Below are 20,265 nucleotides of genomic sequence, written 5' to 3'. Positions count from 1 at the left end.
GGACGTGACAGGTAACCTACACCTGTGGAAGCCAAGCAGTAGTTTCAGACAAACATTTTACCTGTGTATGTTTATTTTTCACGCCTAATATGTACGCAAATGATGTCATGACGATCATCACTATACACACAGAGGTTTTCCTCCGTTCAACCTATAGATAGTGTTAGTTCTGGATTGTGACAATCATTTATCTCACAATACAATATGCCTTTCAAGACAACTTTGGAGTGAAATGGAAATTCATTACAGTTACAGACATGCTAAGTATACCACAGCTGGTTCAGGTTAAGGAGAGTTCAAGGGCTTTTCAATACAGATGAATCATATTGTATCATATTCTTTGATCTGTGTTTCTTCCTCATGCCTGTGTTTATGTGCCGAGTGTGTTATGATACCGTAAATTATATGTCATATGCTCAACATCACTGACTTTGTGGTCAGAGGGCTGTAATTCATCTGAAAGTGAAAAAAGCAAACATACAAACCATGTACGGTTACAGAGCATGCCAAATGCCACCGTGAGGTAAACCACAGCCTAGAGAAGATTGCAGTCAAGTTGACGGCAAGGCAAGACCAATGTCCTTCAAGGTTATTCTATTCAGTAACTGGCATATTGTTGAAACTTGCTACAGTAGATGCTTCTATCCTCCCAAGTATGGCTATTATAATTCTTCCTTTGATGCACTGCTGGTTGACAATTTTCAGATGGATGGCTTGCTCTACATTGCTCTTAATTCACTGGAATAACTTTGCTTTGCACAAATTCAGTTGTGCACAAGAGAAAAACCTAGTCTGTTACTGTAGCTTCTAGTCATGTTTGATATGATTATGTGAAGTCCCATTTACTGTTCTCATCCCATAATCTTCCCCAGGGCCCCACTACTTTCTGGGCTGTATTTCAAATCTAGTATAAGTATAGCCGGCTAAATATGTTTCCACATATTATAGTTACTAAAAAGCCTTGAATACCGTGGTATTACTGTAAAGATTCAGCCTCTAACTAAGAGGGACATCTCAGGCAATGCACTTAAACTATACAGTATATACAAAAGTATGTGGACACCCCTTCAAATTAGTGGATCAGGCTATTTCAGCAACACCCATTGCTGAGAGGTGTATAAAATCGAGCACACAGTCATGCAATCACCATAGACAAACATTGGCAGTAGAATGGCCTTACTGAAGAGCTCAGTGACTTTCAACATGGCACCGTCATAGGAAGCCACCTTTCCAACAAGTCAGCTCGTCAACTTTCTGCACTGCTAGAACTGCCCCGATCAAATGCAAGTGCTATTATTGTGAAGTGGAAACGTCTAGGAGCAACAACGGCTCAGTAGCGAAGTGGTAGGCCACACAAGAGCGGGACCACCGAGCGCTGAAGCACGTAGGGCGTAAAAATTGTCTGTCCTCAGTTGCAACATCACTAACGACTTCCAAACTGCCTCTCAAAGCAACATCAGCACAAGAAATGTTATTCGGGAGCTTCATGAAATGGGTTGCCATGGCCGAGCATCCGCATACAAACCTAAAATCAGCTGGAGTGGTGTAAAGCTCGCCACGATTGGACTCTGGAGTGATGAATCACGCTTCACCATCTGACAGTACAACGGATGAATCTGGGTTTGGCGGAAGCCAGGAGAACGCTACCTGCCCGAATGCAGAGTGTCAACTGTAATGTTTGGTGGAGGAGGTATAGGCCCCTTAGTTCCAGCGAAGGGAAATCTTAACGTTAAAGCATACAATGACATTCTAGACGATTCTGTGCTTCCAACTTTTGGCAACAGTTTGAGAAAGTTAGTGTACATTGCAACATGCCTGGGTTCAAGTAGTATTTGAATTCTTTCTAAGATTTCGAAGACTTTGAGGGTTTTGTTGAGCTTGCTTGTGGTGCTATCTATAGGCAGGGTTTGCACATTTTGGATTATGCAATTGGTTCCATTCTACAAGGAAAGCTCAAAGAAGCAAACCTTGACAGATTTGAAAACATTTTGAACACAGTGTAGACAGCAGTTGACCATAGTTGAGTTGTGTGGAATAGAGACAATGGAAAACTAGGAGTCAGTAGAAGGGGGTAATTTACAGCAACCACATTCTCCCAAGCCAACATGGTGGGAACCACAGCAGTGTGTTGTATTCCTTTACAGGAAGACCCGGCTGTCAGAGACAGCTCCAGAAGGAAAAGAGGCACAGACGTGTAATCAGCTACTTTTTCATTTAACTTTCCTGGCTGGCCTTCCTTCCTTCCCCACCCCCATCCCCTAGCCCCACCCCCATCCCCTAGCCATGTTTGTGGAAGAGAAGAGAAGGGAAGGTGAGGTGCGTGTTCAAACCAGAAGCAACAATGTTCTCTTGCGCCAACAAGGTTTGCCTATGATCCCCAATGCTCATACCTCACAACTCTGGAACATGTAGATAATGTTGTAGATTATTTTTTTACAGACACACAGATGTCTTTATAAAATGGAGGGAGTCATCTCTTCTAGTCACACTAACAAAGAGACAGGTATAATCATTGGGTTAATGTTCACTTTGAACTGACACTGTAGCAACTAGTTGCTGACAAGACAGGTCAACATGTTGGAGTGCTTAACACAAATTTCAGAAAAACAGTGGAATTATACTTACCCAAGGTTTTCATGAAGGCTTAATAAAGCCTTCATAAGCTTCACACATAATAATGCTTCTGCCACGTGGAATTCATGTAAGGACCTGTCATATCACCCTTCATATTATGGTATTTGCTTATAAATGGTTTGTGAAACATCTACCTAGCTGTTATAAAGGGCTATGAAGCCGACATTAAGCTCAGTAGATAAAATTGTGACCCAGTTGTTTGTGACCAATCATTGTCCTGGATAGATTTATCAGTGAACCAATTATAGGAGGGGGGAGTCAAAGGGGAGCAGGAACTGGAAGATTTATGTATGCCACCAGATGGTTCAAAGCAGGCATGCACAGCTGCCGCAAAGCCACCCAGCAGCTGGAACTCATCTGCATGACCTGGGAAAGAAGGCAGAGTCAGCCGGAACATTCTGGTCTTGCCAGATGACAGATCTGTTCAGGCTATAAAGAAAACCATCAATATATAAAAGGATTAAGTCTTAGTACAAGGATTAGGCAGCTTTTGAATGTGTCTGACACCTGACAGAGCAGTTGGGAAATCTTGCTCATTTTAAACAAACGTAAGCCTACTTTCTGAAACAGTTTGGCTGGCGTTGAGTCCTTGGAAAAGAGAGAGTTTAAATGACTCATTGTTTCCATAAGGTCATGTTTTAACCTCTAGACTTCTGGCTGCAACAGTCTACTCCCCAAACACAGTGTGTCATGAGTTTTTCCGCATTAACCGGGGAAAACCCATAAAGTAACCATTTCCTGGGCTCCCGAGTGGCGCAGTGGTCTAAGCCACTGCATCTCAGTGCTAGCGGTGTCACTACACACCCTGGTTCAATTCCAGGCTGTATTACAACCGGTTGTGATTGGGAGTCCCATAGGGCGGTGCATAATTGGCCCAGCGTTGTTAGGGTTTGGCCGGGGTAGGCCGTCATTGTAAATACGATTTTTTTCTTAACTGACTTGCCTGGTTAAATAAAGGTTAAAAAAATGTTTTAAAAAATGCAGCCTGCTGTATGATTGTATTCCACACTTTCCCCCTGATTGTTCCAAGTTGTCATAGATGTGTGACATAGTTTCAGTGTCGAATGTTGCGGTTTATTGTTATCTGGCTTTTGTTCCCCCTGAGGAACGTCTAACAGTCTGGTGAATCTGTAGTACAAAGAACACAGCCAGACATTCTCTCATTCTCTCAGAAACCTGGAGAAAGTAAATGTTGTAGAACAGTGGGGGAAACCAACCGACTGAGTGAGAATACTAATGGAAAATATGCATCAGACGAGCATGCTTTTTCACCGTTGTCACGATTATCCGGTTTATGCGGCATCTGCTGAAAGTACGGAACCTGTGATGAATTAAGCTGAGGGGGAGGAAAAAGTTAACCACCCCTTCCTTACCCTAGCCTGCACTGAGGTTTTTAAGACCGCCCAGCAAACCTCACTTCTCTCACTGTAAACTTCAAATGCTCCCGACACCCCCTTTTGAAACCCCAACAGGGAAAATGGCACTTTCCAAGTTCTGCGGTCTATGGCTCCACTAGACAGGGCCAGTTGGACATTTTTATTCCTCTGTAGTTTATAGAAGTGTATTTACAATTAGTTACATTTTGTCATGTGTAGATCATGTGCAGATAATGTGTAGATCATGTGCAGATAATGTGTAGAACATGTGCAGATAATGTGTAGATCATGTGTACATCTAGTTAAGATACTCTTGCCTGTAATAATAATAATACATCAACATGGTTAGGAAACTGATACATCTACACGGTTAGGGAGATGATACATCTACACGGTTAGGGAGATGATACATCTACACGGTTAGGGAGATGATACATCTACACTGTTAGGGAGATGATACATCTGCACGGTTAGGGAGATGATACATCTGCACGGTTAGGAAACTAATACATCTACACGGTTAGGGAAATGATACATCTACACGGTTAGGGAGATGATACATCTACACGGTTAGGAAACTGATACATCTACACGGTTAGGGAAATGATACATCTACACGGTTAGGGAGATGATACATCTACACGGTTAGGAAACTGATACATCTACACGGTTAGGGAGATGATACATCTACACGGTTAGGGAGATGATACATCTACACGGTTAGGGAGATGATACATCTACACGGTTAGGAAACTAATACATCTACACCGTTAGGGAGATGATACATCTACACGGGTAGGAAACTAATACATCTACACGGTTAGGGAGATGATACATCTACACGGTTAGGAAACTAATACATCTACACGGTTAGGGAGATGATACATCTACACGGTTAGGAAACTAATACATCTACACGGTTAGGGAAATGATACATCTACATGGTTAGGGAGATGATACATCTACACGATTAGGGAGATTATATATCTACACGGTTAGGAAACTAATACATCTACACGGTTAGGGAGATGATAAATCTACACGGTTAGGAAACTAATACATCTACACGGTTAGGGAGATGCTACATCTACACGGTTAGGAAACTGATAAATCTACACGGTTAGGGAGATGATAAATCTACACGGTTAGGGAGATACATCTACACGGTTAGGAAACTAATACATCTACACGGTTAGGGAGATGATACATCTGCACGGTTAGGGAAATGATACATCTACACGGTTAGGGAAATGATACATCTACACGGTTAGGGAAATGATACATCTACACGGTTAGGGAGATGATACATCTGCACGGTTAGGGAGATGATACATCTGCACGGTTAGGAAACTAATACATCTACACGGTTAGGGAAATGATACATCTACACGGTTTGGGAGATGATACATCTACACGGTTAGGAAAATAATACATCTTCACGGTTAGGGAGATGATACATCTACACGGTTAGGAAACTAATACATCTACACGGTTAGGGAGATGATACATCTACACAGTTAGGAAACTAATACATCTACACGGTTAAGGAAATGATACATCTACACGGTTTGGGAGATGATACATCTACACGATTAGGGAGATGCTACATCTACACGGTCCCGTGTGGCTCTGTTAGTAGAGCCTGGCACTTGCAATGCCAGCGTTGTGGGCTCGATTTCTACGGTGGACAATTACAAATGAAAATATGTTCACTCACTACTATAAGTTGCTCTGGATAAGAGTGTCTGCCAAATGAATTAAATTAAATTCAGTAACCACGTGAGACCTGGGAACCAAGGCATGTTCAATCAAAGTCAGTTACTGTTTTTCTGGGATGAATTATTTAAATTTTTCTCTGCTTTGCAAAAACATGTTTGATGTTTGGATTCACATGAAGATTAGTTTTTTCTTTGTTTGTTCCAGTGTTTTATTGATTAAATTCATCCAAACGTGCATTTTCACAGAGCAATAGCCTGGAAACTGGTAATTTAACGGGGACCCAAGTTTAAACAAAGTGCTTGCTGTAGTTATGCACAGTACTTGGAGGCAGGACAGCAGAGCTTTCAGACTTGTCAAATCCCTTCGCCTACTGTCTACTGCCTACTGTCTACTGCCTACTACCTACTGCCTACCGCCTACTGTCTACTGCCTACTGTCTACTGTCTACTGCCTACTACCTACTGCCTACCGCCTACTGTCTACTGCCTACTGTCTACTGTCTACTGCCTACTACCTACTGCCTACCGCCTACTGTCTACTGCCTACTGTCTACTGTCTACTGCCTACCGTCTACCGTCTACTGCCTACTGTCTACTGTCTACTGCCTACTACCTACTGCCTACCGCCTACTGTCTACTGTCTACTGCCTACTACCTACTGCCTATCGTCTACTGCCTACTGTCTACTGTCTACTGCCTACCGCCTACCGTCTACTGCCTACTGTCTACTGTCTACTGCCTACTACCTACTGCCTACCGCCTACTGTCTACTGCCTACTACCTACTGCCTACCGTCTACTGCCTAATGTCTACTGTCTACTGCCTACCTACTACTGTCTACCGCCTACTGTCTACTGTCTACTGCCTACTGTCTACTGCCTACTACCTACTGTCTACTGTCTACTGTCTACTGTCTACTGCCTACTGTCTACTGCCTACTGTCTACTGCCTACTGTCTACTGTCTACTGTCTACTGCCTACTGTCTACTGCCTACTACCTACTGTCTACTGCCTACTGTCTACTGTCTACTGCCTACTGCCTACTACCTACTGTCTACTGCCTACTGTCTACTGTCTACTGCCTACTGCCTACTGTCTACTGTCTACTGCCTACTACTTACTGTCTACTGCCTACTGCCTACTGTCTACTGCCTACTGCCTACTGCCTACTACCTACTGCCTACCGCCTACCGTCTACTGTCTACTGCCTACTACCTACTGTCTACTGCCTACTGTCTACTGCCTACTGCCTACTGCCTACCGCCTACCGCCTACCGCCTACCGCCTACCGCCTACCGCCTACCGCCTACTGTCTACTGTCTACTGTCTACTGTCTACTACCTACTGTCTACCGCCTACTGTCTACTGCCTACCGCCTACTGTCTACTGTCTACCGCCTACTGTCTACTACTGTCTACCGCCTACTGTCTACTGCCTACCGCCTACTGTCTACTGCCTACCGCCTACTGTCTACTGTCTCAAGAGCCTAGACTAGTGTAGAGACAACACAGCTGGTTCCAAACAGAGGTTCAGAGATAAAGAATGATGATAAAAGGCGTAGCGAACCCTGCTGAGTGTCACAGGGTCGTTTTCCGTTATCTCACGCGAGACATGGTGCAGGGCAGGCTCTATGGATCAGGGAGGGGGGAGAGGGAGGGGGGAGACCTTCTGAGACCCAGGGTTGGATGTCTGGTGTGTGGTGGTGTTGGGGGGGGTGTTCCCATGGGGGTGATGAAGGGGGTGAGGTGTGTGTGTGTGTGTGTGTGTGTGTGTGTGTGTGTGTGTGTGTGTGTGTGTGTGTGTGTGTGTGTGTGTGTGTGTGTGTGTGTGTGTGTGGGCGGCATGACTCATAACCACAGACATTCATCAGGGCAGGCGAAATACCTTGAATTATGGTACCCTCAATTATAAGATTAGACATTAGCCATTAAATTTGATTACTTAGCCATATTGTAGCTTATCCAAGTCTGTAGTTTCCTTTAATTTGAGATGGCTATACCGTTCGCATTGTGTTTTGCTAAGGCATGTATTAAAAATGATTGGTGGTATCAGTGACATCATCCCACTGGCTCGCTAGTTTGAGCCAGTTCCCAGAATAAGAGTGTTTGGTTCTCCTTATCTGTTCTCTCCTCTCTTTGTTTAGTATACCTGTGGTTCCCAAACTGTGGGGGTCAGCAAAATGTTCAAAGCACCTCTTGGCAAAATTCAGAAATTGCAGGAAATAAGATTCAAACCTACAAAATGTTCTCTCTGTTAACAACCTGGGTTTGGAAACCCCTGTAGTAGACAACACATTACTGTGAAGTCAGACTCTTTTATGCGCTTTATCTTCCTCTAATATTCAGAATAATATCATGGTGAACCAAGTATTCCAGGATCATTTTTGTGTATAGTTTTTGTCATAATTCTTTCATAATTTTATAAAATGTTGGTCATCGTCTACGGCATCCATCTTAGGAAGTCGACAGTTTCAGGCTAAACTCTTCCTGTGGCCGTTTTCTATATGTTGCGGAGTGAGATAACAGATGGTTCATTTAGCAGATGAGCTAATCTAGAATGATCCGTTACCCCCACAGTGCCAAAGTGATGACATAGCCGATGGCTCAGTCTGTTTCCTCCCAGTCAGATCTCACAGCACACTGAGGAACATAAGTAATAAGTGGAAATATAAAGTAGAGTCTTGTGAGAGCTGTTGGTCTGGTAGACATGTTCCTCTGGCACTCTGACCAGTCTGAGGCTTGTTCTTGTCAAATGGTTACCTATAAAGCTCAGGGATGCCACCTGGTGTTTATAACGAGAACAGGTAAAGGACCTACAAGTCACCTTTACTCCATCAACTCAGCCCGATGATACGTTTGTTTATGTTTTGTTTGTCAGTTGTCATGACTACCTAGAAATGCTAATGTGCCCTAAAGTAAAGTTCAACCGCTCTCCTTTCCCCAGCAAGTCTCCATCAGGTTGTTGCTGTGAATGAGAATATGTGCTCCTCAGTCAACTTACTAACCTGGTAGAGTAGAAGTTCAATAAATAATGAAGTAGATAAAAATATCAATCATAATCAATAAGTAGGTGGATGCAAATGTGGATAAATTGTGTTAAAAACGAATGGGAGCTTTCCTTGACATAGCCTAGTCTCTCCTGCATTTGGGGTAGTTAGACCAGGTAAACCCATGAAGCTTGTTGTAAATTCGCATAAGCACTCAAGATGGTTTGTGTTTTATAGAGCACCATTACTGTTTAATATCCCTTTTCCACTACTTTTCTGTGTGTGTGTAATAAACATTTAGTATTTTATTGGTATATCTTTGCAGGGACGTTTTTCATTGGTGGCTGGGTCATTTTTTTGTGAGTCTGTGAGTCAGGTTTTTGAGGCATTCCTTTGGAGGAAGTTAGCTCATGTCTGACAGTGGGGAGACTTTATTACAACCGACAGTCACCTTTTCCAGAACCCTCTTTTACCTGTAGTTGAACTGAGATGTTATCCCGTACATAATGGAAAACATATGTTCCACATTACCTCTAAACACCTGTTGTTGATTTATGATACAGAATAATACGATTCTGTTACACTAACATTGCATTTATTCTTCTGTGTTTAAAGTGTCCAATTGGGTTTGTGTTCATTTTGTTGTTGGTGATACTGCATGCCATTAAAGAAACCAGAAGGTTTTGCGATGTCCAATGAGGAAACATGTAATCTATCATGAAGCCACACAGGAAGCCAATAGGAAGAGAGCTATGAGAACATGTTCACAAGCCACTAAATAAGTCTGAATTATAACATTTAACCAGTGCATCGCTTTCAATGACTAGTGTCTTCACGTAAATGTAAATGTAATGTTGATCTATCTCAGTTCTGGACTGTGGCATTTACCACATTTTTCAACATGTAACACCTAGAACTAGGCATCCTCTTTGCCTTCTGCCTTTGATTGGTGCATCTAGCGATAACACATTTTACAAATGAACAATGACACCACATTATCTTTAATGTGAATTTTAAAGCAGTGGTCAAATTTTTGGTGTTCAACTTCTTTCTGTCCCTGTTCTCATCAATTTATTCACAGAAATGCAGATCTCTCTAATATGCTCCTACCCATCACAGTTCCTTTCTGTTGCTCACGTTCCCTGCTGACCTATCCTGTCTGACCTTTCCTGTCTGACATTTCCTGTCTGACCTTTCCCTGTCTGACCTTTCCCAGTCTGACCTTTCCTGTTTGACCTTTCCTGTCTGATCTCTCCTGTCTGACCCTTCCCTGTCTGACCTTTCCTATCTGACCTTTCCTGTATGATCTTCCCTGTCTGACCTTTCCTATCTGACCTTTCCTGTATGATCTTTCCTGTCTGACCTTTCCTGTCTGACCTTTCCCTGTGTGACCTTTCCTGTCTGTCCTTTCCCTTTCTGACCTCTCCCTGTGTGACCTTTCCTGTCTGACCTTTCCTGTCTGGCCTTTCCTGTCTGACATTTCCTGTCTGACCTTTCCTGTCTGACCTTTCCCTGTCTGACCTTTCCCTGTCTGACCTTTCCCTTTCTGACCTCTCCCTGTGTGATCTTTCCTGTCTGACCTTTCCCAGTCTGACCTATCCTGTCTGACCTTTCCTGTCTGACCTTTCCTGTCTGACCTTTCCTGTCTGACCTTTCCTGTCTGACCTTTCCCTGTCTGACCTTTCCTGTCTGACCTTTCCTGTCTGACCTTTCCTGTCTGACCTTTCCTGTCTGACCTTTCCCTGTGTGACCTTTCCCTGTCTGACCTTTCCCAGTCTGACCTTTCCTGTCTGACCTTTCCTGTCTGACCTTTCCCTGTCTGACCTTTCCTGTCTGACCTTTCCTGTCTGACCTATCCTGTCTGACCTTTCCCTGTCTGACCTATCCTGTCTGACCTTTCCCTGTCTGACCTTTCCCTGTCTGGCCTTTCCCTGTCTGACCTTTCCCTGTCTGACCTTTCCTGTCTGACCTTTCCTGTCTGACCTATCCTGTCTGACCTTTCCCTGTCTGACCTTTCCCTGTCTGGCCTTTCCCTGTCTGACCTTTCCCTGTCTGACCTTTCCCTGTCTGACCTTTCCCTGTCTGACCTTTCCCTGTCTGACCTTTCCCTGTGTGACCTTTCCCTGTCTGACCTTTCCCTGTCTGGCCTTTCCCTGTCTGACCTTTCCCTGTCTGACCTTTCCTGTCTGACCTTTCCTGTCTGACATTTCCTGTCTGACATTTCCTGTCTGACCTTTCCTGTCTGACCTTTCCTGTCTGGCCTTTCCCTGTCTGACCTTTCCCTGTCTGACCTTTCCTGTCTGACCTTTCCTGTCTGGCCTTTCCCTGTCTGACCTTTCCCTGTCTGACCTTTCCCTGTCTGACCTTTCCTGTCTGACCTGTCCTGTCTGACCTTTTCCTGTCTGACCTTTCCCTGTCTGACCTTTCCCTGTCTGACCTTTCCTGTCTGACCTTTCCTGTCTGACCTTTCCCTGTCTGTCCTTTCCCTGTCTGACCTATCCTGTCTGTCCTTTCCCTGTCTGACCTTTCCCTGTCTGACCTTTCCCTGTCTAACCTTTCCGATCTAACCTTTCCTGTCTGTTCCATCCTCCACAGGAGATGACTTGGGCTGCACGGTTGACGGCCAGGTGTACACCAACCGAGACATTTGGAAACCGGAGCCATGTCGGATCTGCGTGTGCGACAACGGCGCCGTCCTGTGCGACGAGATCCAGTGCGATGAGCTGTCCAACTGTGAGAAAGTGACAATCCCCGAGGGCGAGTGCTGTCCCATCTGCCAGAGCGAGGGCAGCACAGACACCAGTGGCAATGGCAGACCCGGTGAGCGGTCAGAAAGCGTGACCGGAAATCTGTTGTGACCCCAAGTCATGACAAAGACACACATTTGTTATGAGAGAACCCAGTATGAACTGTGTTTGAATGTGTAACTACTACTACACTAATACACTGATGACACTGATGACACTGATGACACTTATGACACTCATGACACTAATGACACTCATGACACTGATGACACTGATGACACTGGTGACACTTATGACACTCATGACACTCATGACACTGATGACACTGATGACACTCATGACACTGTAGACTACAGGCTTTTGATAGATCATTATTTGTTTATGTCTGTTCTGTCATTTTCAGATGGTGGCAGAGTCTACAGGGTAAGCTTTAGGATCTCCTTGTGATTATTAAACATCTTTAACATTTCGTGTTACTAACTTGATTTTAACGGTGAAGCAACAACTGTCATCTTGCTCTTGGTTTGTAGGGTCAGAAAGGAGAACCTGGAGATGTACCACAGGTGACTGGGATCAGAGGTCGTCCTGGGCCTATGGTAAGCTTATAGATCACTTTGTTTTCAGAGTCTATTATAAACTAAGTTTGTGATATAGTGCTTTGTCGAGATTCACCAAAATACAGCTTTAAGGTTTACGTTTTTTACCAGTTGTTTCTCACTTGTGGTGTGGATTTTGTAAGACTCTTTCAGTCAACTCTAGATGGCAGAAGAGCACAGTTACCTACCTGTACTTGACAGAGCATCAATAATGACTTTCCTCCATTTCAGTAATGATGCCATCATGTGATTAATGAAGGGACATTAGTGTGGCTTTTCCCATCCGTTCTTTTTATTCGACAACAGGGGCCTCCCGGATCTCCAGGATTCAGAGGGGACCGAGGCCAGAAAGGAAGACCTGTACGTTCCAAACATGACTTGTGAAAACACACACACACCTCTAGGATGCATGTAGAGCAAATATACCACGCTGTAGCTATGCTGGAGTTCTGCACTGTATACTTATTTACATTGACACATTGACAACAACAAAAAATAGTGTGTTTCAATACAAGTTGGATCTTTGCCAAATTGCAAATCCTTTATCATTCCTTTTTCTGGACCTAAATAGTATGATCACCCAACCCTTTTCTGTGACACCCCTCAGAAGTGATCCATGTGTCCCCAACTGTGCAGTCCCCACAGAGCTTGTCTTATAAAAACCCAATGTCATGTAGCTTGATATGGAAAATATGCTAAAGGAATATTTACTCATTATATAATGGCAGGTATAACACAGCCTTCATGGTGTAATTTCCTCTCCAGGCCAACCAAGCTGAGACATGCCAATTTACGTACTACTCAGTCTCTATTGAATTAGGATATTTCAGAGAAATACATTTGTATATACAGAGAAATACATTATGTGATTATGAACATAAAATAATTATATAGATAATTTTTTTTAAATCAATGGCTTTCATTGTCGTGCTCAAATAGAATACAGTATCTTCAAAGATAATCAACAGAACATGACCTGTTAAAGACTGTAGACAAACAATGATATACTCTGCACTGTGTGGAGATTTTTCTCTTTGGTGAAAAACACTGTGATAAAAATAAAAATAAAATCAACACATCATTTATTTTCAGTTTCAATGACATTACATTATCATTAGAATGCACTCCCAAAAGACCCATTCTGCAAACGTATGTATTTCATTTAAATTCAGTTCACAACAAAAACCTAAATGATGAATGAACATGCCCCTCTCATTGGAATGCTGATCCAATTGAGGACATACATTTAGCAGAACATCATTACTCTTTATGATTTATGACATAATATGTCCTCGGTGTACCTCTCATGTTAGCTTTGTCAAGCATAAGCTGTAATGATTTATTTTTTGTTTCTCATTGTGGCTACATTCATCCTCCACTGTTATTGCTTCTTTCACATGCTTTGCTTGCTGTTTGGGGTTTTAGGCTGGGTTTCTGTACAGCACTTTGAGAATATCAGCTGATGTACGAAGGGCTATATAAAAATACATTTGATTTGATTTGATTGTGTATCAACTAGAAAACCTGCTTTAGAACACAAGACAATATGACTGTCTACACATTATGGTACTAAACATAAATGGAGATCCATAACTCAGGGGTCACTGATATCAATACATGAGTTGAGAGGGGAAAAAAATGAGGTTTACACAGTAACAAGTTTACGATTTGGCACTTAATGAATGACACAGTATTTACTTGTTATGAGTTGCTTCATCCTGCTTATATTAACATGACATTATCTATCTAAAGGGGCTGCGTGGACCAGCAGGATACGACGGAGAGCCTGGTGTGCCTGGAAACCCAGGAGAACCAGGGCCAGCAGGAAACCAGGGTCCACCAGGAGTATGTACCACAATACCTACCCCTCATAAGCATGTATCATCTCAAGTGTATAACATGTCTATAAATGTTTAATGACTGTCAATAAGTATAAACCCTTTATAAAGGAAACATTATTGTTAAGCGTTACCATCATGTAGTGTATTCTCGCTAGCTGGATTGCTGGATTGCAATGGATAAATTCACTACCAAACATGTTAGTCATGTTTTTGTTTTACAATCAATAGTTATATTAACATCGTGCTAGCAGTGGGGTTAAATTATACCCCCCAAAATCTACATACAGTTGAAGTCGGAAGTTTACATACACCTTAGCCAAATACATTTAAACTCAGTTTTTCACAATTCCTGAAATGTAATCCTAGTAAAGTTCCCTGTCTTAGGTCAGTTAGGATCACCACTTTATTTTAAGAATGTGAAATGTCAGAATAATAGTAGAGAGAATGATTAATTTCAGCTTTTATTTCTTTCATCACATTCCCAGCAGGTCAGTTTTGTAGGCCTCCTTGCTCGCACACACTTATTCAGTTCTGCCCACAAATTTTCTATAGGATTGAGGTCAGGGCTTTGTGATGGCCACTCTAATACCTTGACTTTGTTGTCCTTAAGCCATTTTGCCACAACTTTGGAAGTATGCTTGGGGTCATTGTCCATTTGGAAGACCCATTTGCGAACAAGCTTTAACCTCTCTAGGGTAGGTGGCACCAAATCGTCCCACCTACGTAACAGCCAGTGTAATCCCGTAGCGCGTTATTAAAAAACCTCAAAAATGCAAAAACTTCAATTTTTCAAACATATGACTATTTTACACCATTTTAAAGACAAGACTCTCGTTAATCTAACCACACTGTCCGATTTCAAAAAGGCTTTACAACGAAAGCAAAACATTAGATTATGTCAGCAGAGTACCCAGACAGAAATAATCAGACACCCATTTTTCAAGCTAGCATATAATGTCACATAAACTCAAACCACAGCTAAATGCAGCACTAACCTTTGATGATCTTCATCAGATGACAACCCTAGGACATTATGTTATACAATACATGCATGTTTTGTTCAATCAAGTTCATATTTATATCAAAAACCAGATTTTTACATTAGCATGTGACTAGCATGTGACTAGCATTCCCACCGAACACTGCCGGTGAATTTACTAAATTACTCACGATAAACGTTCACAAAAAGCATAACAATTATTTTAAGAATTATAGATACAGAACTCCTCTATGCACTCGATATGTCCGATTTTAAAATAGCTTTCCGGTGAAAGCACATTTTGCAATATTCTCAGTAGATAGCCCGGCATCACAGGGCTAGCTATTTAGACACCCAGCAAGTTTAGCACTCACCAAAGTCAGATTTACTATAAGAAAAATGTTATTACCTTTGCTGTCTTCGTCAGAATGCACTCCCAGGACTTCTACTTCAATAACAAATGTTGGTTTGGTTCAAAATAATCCATAGTTATATCCAAACAGCGGCGTTTTGTTCGTGCGTTCAAGACACTATCCGAAAGGGTAAATAAGGGTGACGAGCATGGCGCAATTCGTGACAAAACATTTCTAAATATTCCATTACCGTACTTCGAAGCATGTCATCCGCTGTTTAAAATCAATTTTTATGCCATTTTTCACATAAAAAAACTATAATATTCCGACCGGGAATCTGCGTTTAGGTAAACAGACGAAAGAAAATAAAGCATGGGGTCGACTCGGGCACGCGCCTAAGCCCATAGTACTCTGATCGGCCACTTGCCAAAAGTGATAATGTGTTTCAGCCAGAGGCTGCCTCGATATCGTTCAGCTTTTTCCCGGGCTCTGAGAGCCTATGGGAGCCGTAGGAAGTGTCACGTTAGAGCAAAGATCCTCAGTCTTCAATAAAAAGAGCCAAGATGAAACAAAACTTGTCAGACAGGCCACTTCCTGCATGGAATCTTCTCAGGTTTTGACCTGCCATTTGAGTTCTGTTATACTCACAGACACCATTCAAACAGTTTTAGAAACTTTAGGGTGTTTTCCATCCAAAGCCAATAATTATATGTATATTCTAGTTACTGGGCAGGAGTAGTAACCAGATTAAATCGGGTATGTTTTTTATCCAGCCGTGTCAATACTGCCCCCTAGCCCTAACAGGTTAACTTCCTGACTGATGTGTTGAGATGCTGCCTCAATATATCCACATAATCTTCCTTCCCCATGAAGCCATCTATTTCTTGAAGTGCACCAATCCCTCCTGCAGAAAAGCACCCCCACAACATGATGCTGCCACCCCCGTGCTTCATGGTTGGGATGGTAAAAACATGTAAAAAAATGTGTTCTTCGGCTTGCAATCCTCCCCCATTTTTCCTCCAAACATAACGATGGTCATTATGGCCAAACTGTTCTATTTTGTTTCATGAGACCAGAGGACATTTCTCCAAAAAGTATGATCTTTGTCCCCATGTGCAGTTGCAAACCGTAGTCTGGCTATTTTTATGGCAGTTTTGGAGCAGTGGCTTCTTCCTTGCTGAGCAGCCTTTCAGGTTATGTCGATATAGGACTCATTTTACTATGGATATAGATACTTTTGTACCCTTTTCCTCCAGCATCTCACAAGGTCCTTTGCTGTTGTTCTGGGTTTGATTTGCACTTTTTGCACCAAAGTACGTTCATCTCTAAAAACAGAACGCGTCTCCTTCCTGAGCGGTATGATGGTTGCATGGTCCCATACTGTTTATACTTGCGTACTATTGTTTGTACAGATGAATGTGGTACCTTCAGGCATTTGGAAATTGCTCCCAAGGATGAACCAGACTTGTGGAGGTCTACAGGTGTTTGCCCACGTTTATTAGTGCTCCTGAGTGCAGCTGTGGATCTGCTACTGTGGACTGGGATCTGGCCTTGTATAGAATATCCTTGTATCTCTCCAGGAAGGGGATATAGTCACCCTTTAGACACTCCTCTACGGCTCTGATCTGATCTGAAAGACTCAAGATAACTTTGGTAATCTCTTCAGTCTTCTCATTTACCATCCATATATTCTCCTTCTCTTCCTCCCTTAGAGTACATATCCTGGCCTCCTCTTCATCTAGCAGAATTTTCCGAAGATCATCAAACTCTATCCTGATCTGCATTTGTGTAAAATTGGCCTGTGTCTTAATGTACTTTGCTGTTTGATGACAGGCTAGTTTGACTTCAGTAAAAAGACCCAGCTTCTCCTTCAAGGGCTGGAGCCCTTTACTCTTTCTTTGTGCTCCTGGACAATTTCATCTATGGGACAGAACTTGTGGCCTGTGTGTGTTCTTGAATCCCGACACACTAAACAGAGAGGCTGTTGATCCTTCGGACAGAAAAGCTTGAGTTTCTCTTTGTGATGAGTGCAGAGCCTCTCGAACCCAGCTGCATCTCTGGAGCTCCTCTTCTGTAGGAAGCCCTCACACAGCCTCCTCGGGGTAAGGCTCACTGCTGGGAAAGGCATTGAGGAGATCCTCCTGCAGACTATAGCCTTCCCTGTAGCTCAGTTGGTAGAGCATGGTGTTTGCAACGCCAGGGTTGTGGGTTCGATTCCCACGGGGGGCCAGCACAGAAAAAAAAAAAAAAGAAATGTATGCATTCACTACTGTAAGTCGCTCTGGATAAGAGCGTCTGCTAAATGACTAAAAAAAAAAAAAAAAAAATGTAAAAAAAAATAAATATATAAATTACTGGACACTCCTGGTCTTCCATACGTTTCCAGTACTCCTCGAGGCAGGTTTTTCAGGTGCTGTGGTTGCAACACAGAACCACAGGATCCCTGAAGATATCATAACACACAGGACAGGAGAAATCATATTCTATAAGGAATGAATCAGAAGGCATTTTGTCACTCAGACAGTCAGTTTCCTACTCTCTGTATTGGCCTCAGCAAACAGCTAGAGGTAGAAGAATCAGCTTCATTGGCAAGTCCAAGAGCAGCTTCTACACTGACCACAGGTCTCTCTGGATCAGAGTAAATGGTGACAGCTAAAGGGCTAAACTGTAAAAGTATGAGGCTTTATCAAATTTAACAGGGAGGATCTTTATTATGAATGTCCCTAACCAAAGCACATTATCAGACTGATTATCTGGCCATTACCTGGTCTATTGAGAAACATAGTATGGAAACAAGAAAAATTCGCCTGGCCGTTACCTGGCGTATTCTGATGTTAAGTGGCCTCTGAGTTTCAGGTTGAATATCCAATACTGTAAATCACTGTTCTGTTTCCCCAGGGACTGGGAGCTCAGATGGCTGGAGGATTTGGGGATGAGAAATCAGCCGGCCAAATGGCCATGATGCCAGGAACTAGGGTAAGAAGGTGCAGTGGAACCATCTTGGGTCACACAAGTTTCTTGTGCCATATTTATTTACTATGGCTTGGATCATTTAGCTTTTGTGGTGATGTTGGTGTATGTTTTGAATTTGTTGAACTATGGGTGTAAGTGGGCTCATACTGTTTATGATTCTGTGTACAATTATGCAACCTGTGTTTTAGGGAGAGGCAGGAGCAAGAGGACCTCCTGGGCCAAATGGAAACCCTGTAAGTTAAATACAACGAATGTAAAAAATAATTTCAAACAATTATATTTGGAGCAATCCGTTCACTCTCTCTCGCTCTCTCCCGCTCCCTCTCTCTCTCTCTCTCTCTCTCCCTCTCTCTCTCGCTCTCTCTCTCTCTCAGGGCCATTCTGGACCGCAAGGACCCCATGGGGAAGTTGGTGATCCAGGTCACATGGTATGACAACATTCTCCTTGTCATATGTCATGTTTCTGGTCCGGTGTTCCCTGTTTATTGCGACCATTCTCAACAAAGTGTCTATTAAGAATAGCACCTTGGTCATGTTGGCACCACAGTAGTCACATCCATCTTCTTGAAAACAAACAACACAAAAGTGACAGACTACAGAATATGTGCAACTGTTTATGTTGACCATTTAATCTCCTGGTAACACTTGACACAAAGCTGACAGATATAATATATTATGATGCCGTTATAATGCATTATAATGTCTTATCATAATCTTCTGTTGTAGGGTCAACCTGGACAAAGGGGACCTGAAGGGCCACCAGGAAAGCCGGGTGAAGACGTGAGTAAACTCTCATCTCTGTTCACCAGAAGTACTGACGCTATTACATGGACTGCATTCAAAGATGGACGGCATTCAAAGATGGACTGCATTCCATGGACTGCATTCCAAGATGGACTGCATTCCAGATGCTCTGTGTCACAATAACCTTCCCAACAGAAACAATCTCAAAAGACATGAACATACTAGATTGAAGGCATGCTAACCTTACACCCCCATGATGTGTAAGAAACATCACCCTTTATACTTAGTAAATGCTACTCATCTCTTGTGATATCATCCTAGGGAGAAGCAGGGAAAGCTGGAAATTCAGGAGAGATGGGATTCCCTGGATCACCGGTAAGTTATATATCAATAGAAGTGTTATGCTTGAAATTATTACTAAAATGACTGCAATACTGTACTCAAATACCATGTAATGTATTTCAGGGAGCTAGAGGATTTCCAGGGACACCTGGGCCTCCGGGACTGAAAGGCCATAGAGTAAGTATAACCCCATTCAATATATATATTGTTTTGCCTATTTAGAGCTTTGAGCTAACACTGTAATTAAAGGCACTATACAAATGAAATGTATTATTAATATTATTACTAGTATTGTTATTATTAATGAAGAAATACACATTCCATCTTTCAGGGTCACACAGGTCCAATGGGTCTAAGAGGAGAAACTGGAACTGTAGGATCCAAGGTAGACAAGCTACATATTATGTTCTAACTAACTGGTTTTATAACTAACAGTAATATTCATATAGATATTATGTTCTAACTAACTGGTTTTATAACTAACAGTGATATTCATATAGATATTATGTTCTAACTAACTGGTTTTATAACTAACATTGATATTCATATAGATATTATGTTCTAACTAACTGGTTTTATAACTAACAGTGATATTCATATAGATATTATGTTCTAACTAACTGGTTTTATAACTAACAGTGATATTCATATAGATATTATGTTCTAACTAACTGGTTTTATAACTAACAGTGATATTCATATAGATATTATGTTCTAACCTGCTGGTTTTATAACTAACAGTGATATTCATATAGATATTATGTTATAACTAACTGGTTTTATAACTATCAGTGATATTCATATAGATATTATGTTATAACTAACTGGTTTTATAACTAACAGTGATATTCATATAGATATTATGTTCTAACTAACTGGTTTTATAACTAACAGTGATATTCATATAGATATTATGTTCTAACTAACTGGTTTTATAACTAACAGTGATATTCATATAGATATTATGTTCTAACTA

At 42.1% G+C, this 20,265-nt stretch overlaps 1 protein-coding gene across 1 annotated transcript in view; it reads left to right on the top strand.

The window, feature by feature from the left end:
- LOC106586824 (collagen alpha-2(V) chain) overlaps positions 1 to 20,265 on the top strand; it is a 65,540-nt gene that overhangs the window by 21,265 nt on the left and 24,010 nt on the right. The window contains exons 2-13 of the mRNA XM_014174522.2: positions 11,310 to 11,534; positions 11,865 to 11,884; positions 11,992 to 12,057; positions 12,364 to 12,417; positions 13,810 to 13,902; positions 18,129 to 18,206; positions 18,392 to 18,436; positions 18,578 to 18,631; positions 18,930 to 18,983; positions 19,269 to 19,322; positions 19,413 to 19,466; positions 19,621 to 19,674. Coding sequence (XP_014029997.1) covers positions 11,310 to 11,534; positions 11,865 to 11,884; positions 11,992 to 12,057; positions 12,364 to 12,417; positions 13,810 to 13,902; positions 18,129 to 18,206; positions 18,392 to 18,436; positions 18,578 to 18,631; positions 18,930 to 18,983; positions 19,269 to 19,322; positions 19,413 to 19,466; positions 19,621 to 19,674 — 851 coding nt within the window. The remainder of the gene's footprint in view (positions 1 to 11,309; positions 11,535 to 11,864; positions 11,885 to 11,991; positions 12,058 to 12,363; positions 12,418 to 13,809; positions 13,903 to 18,128; positions 18,207 to 18,391; positions 18,437 to 18,577; positions 18,632 to 18,929; positions 18,984 to 19,268; positions 19,323 to 19,412; positions 19,467 to 19,620; positions 19,675 to 20,265) is intronic.

Source organism: Salmo salar, chromosome ssa25, assembly GCF_905237065.1.
Source record: "Salmo salar chromosome ssa25, Ssal_v3.1, whole genome shotgun sequence".
NCBI classification, from domain to species: domain Eukaryota; kingdom Metazoa; phylum Chordata; class Actinopteri; order Salmoniformes; family Salmonidae; genus Salmo; species Salmo salar.
The sequence above is the reverse complement of the archived record's forward strand: the minus strand, read 5'-3'. Positions and strand labels throughout refer to the sequence as shown.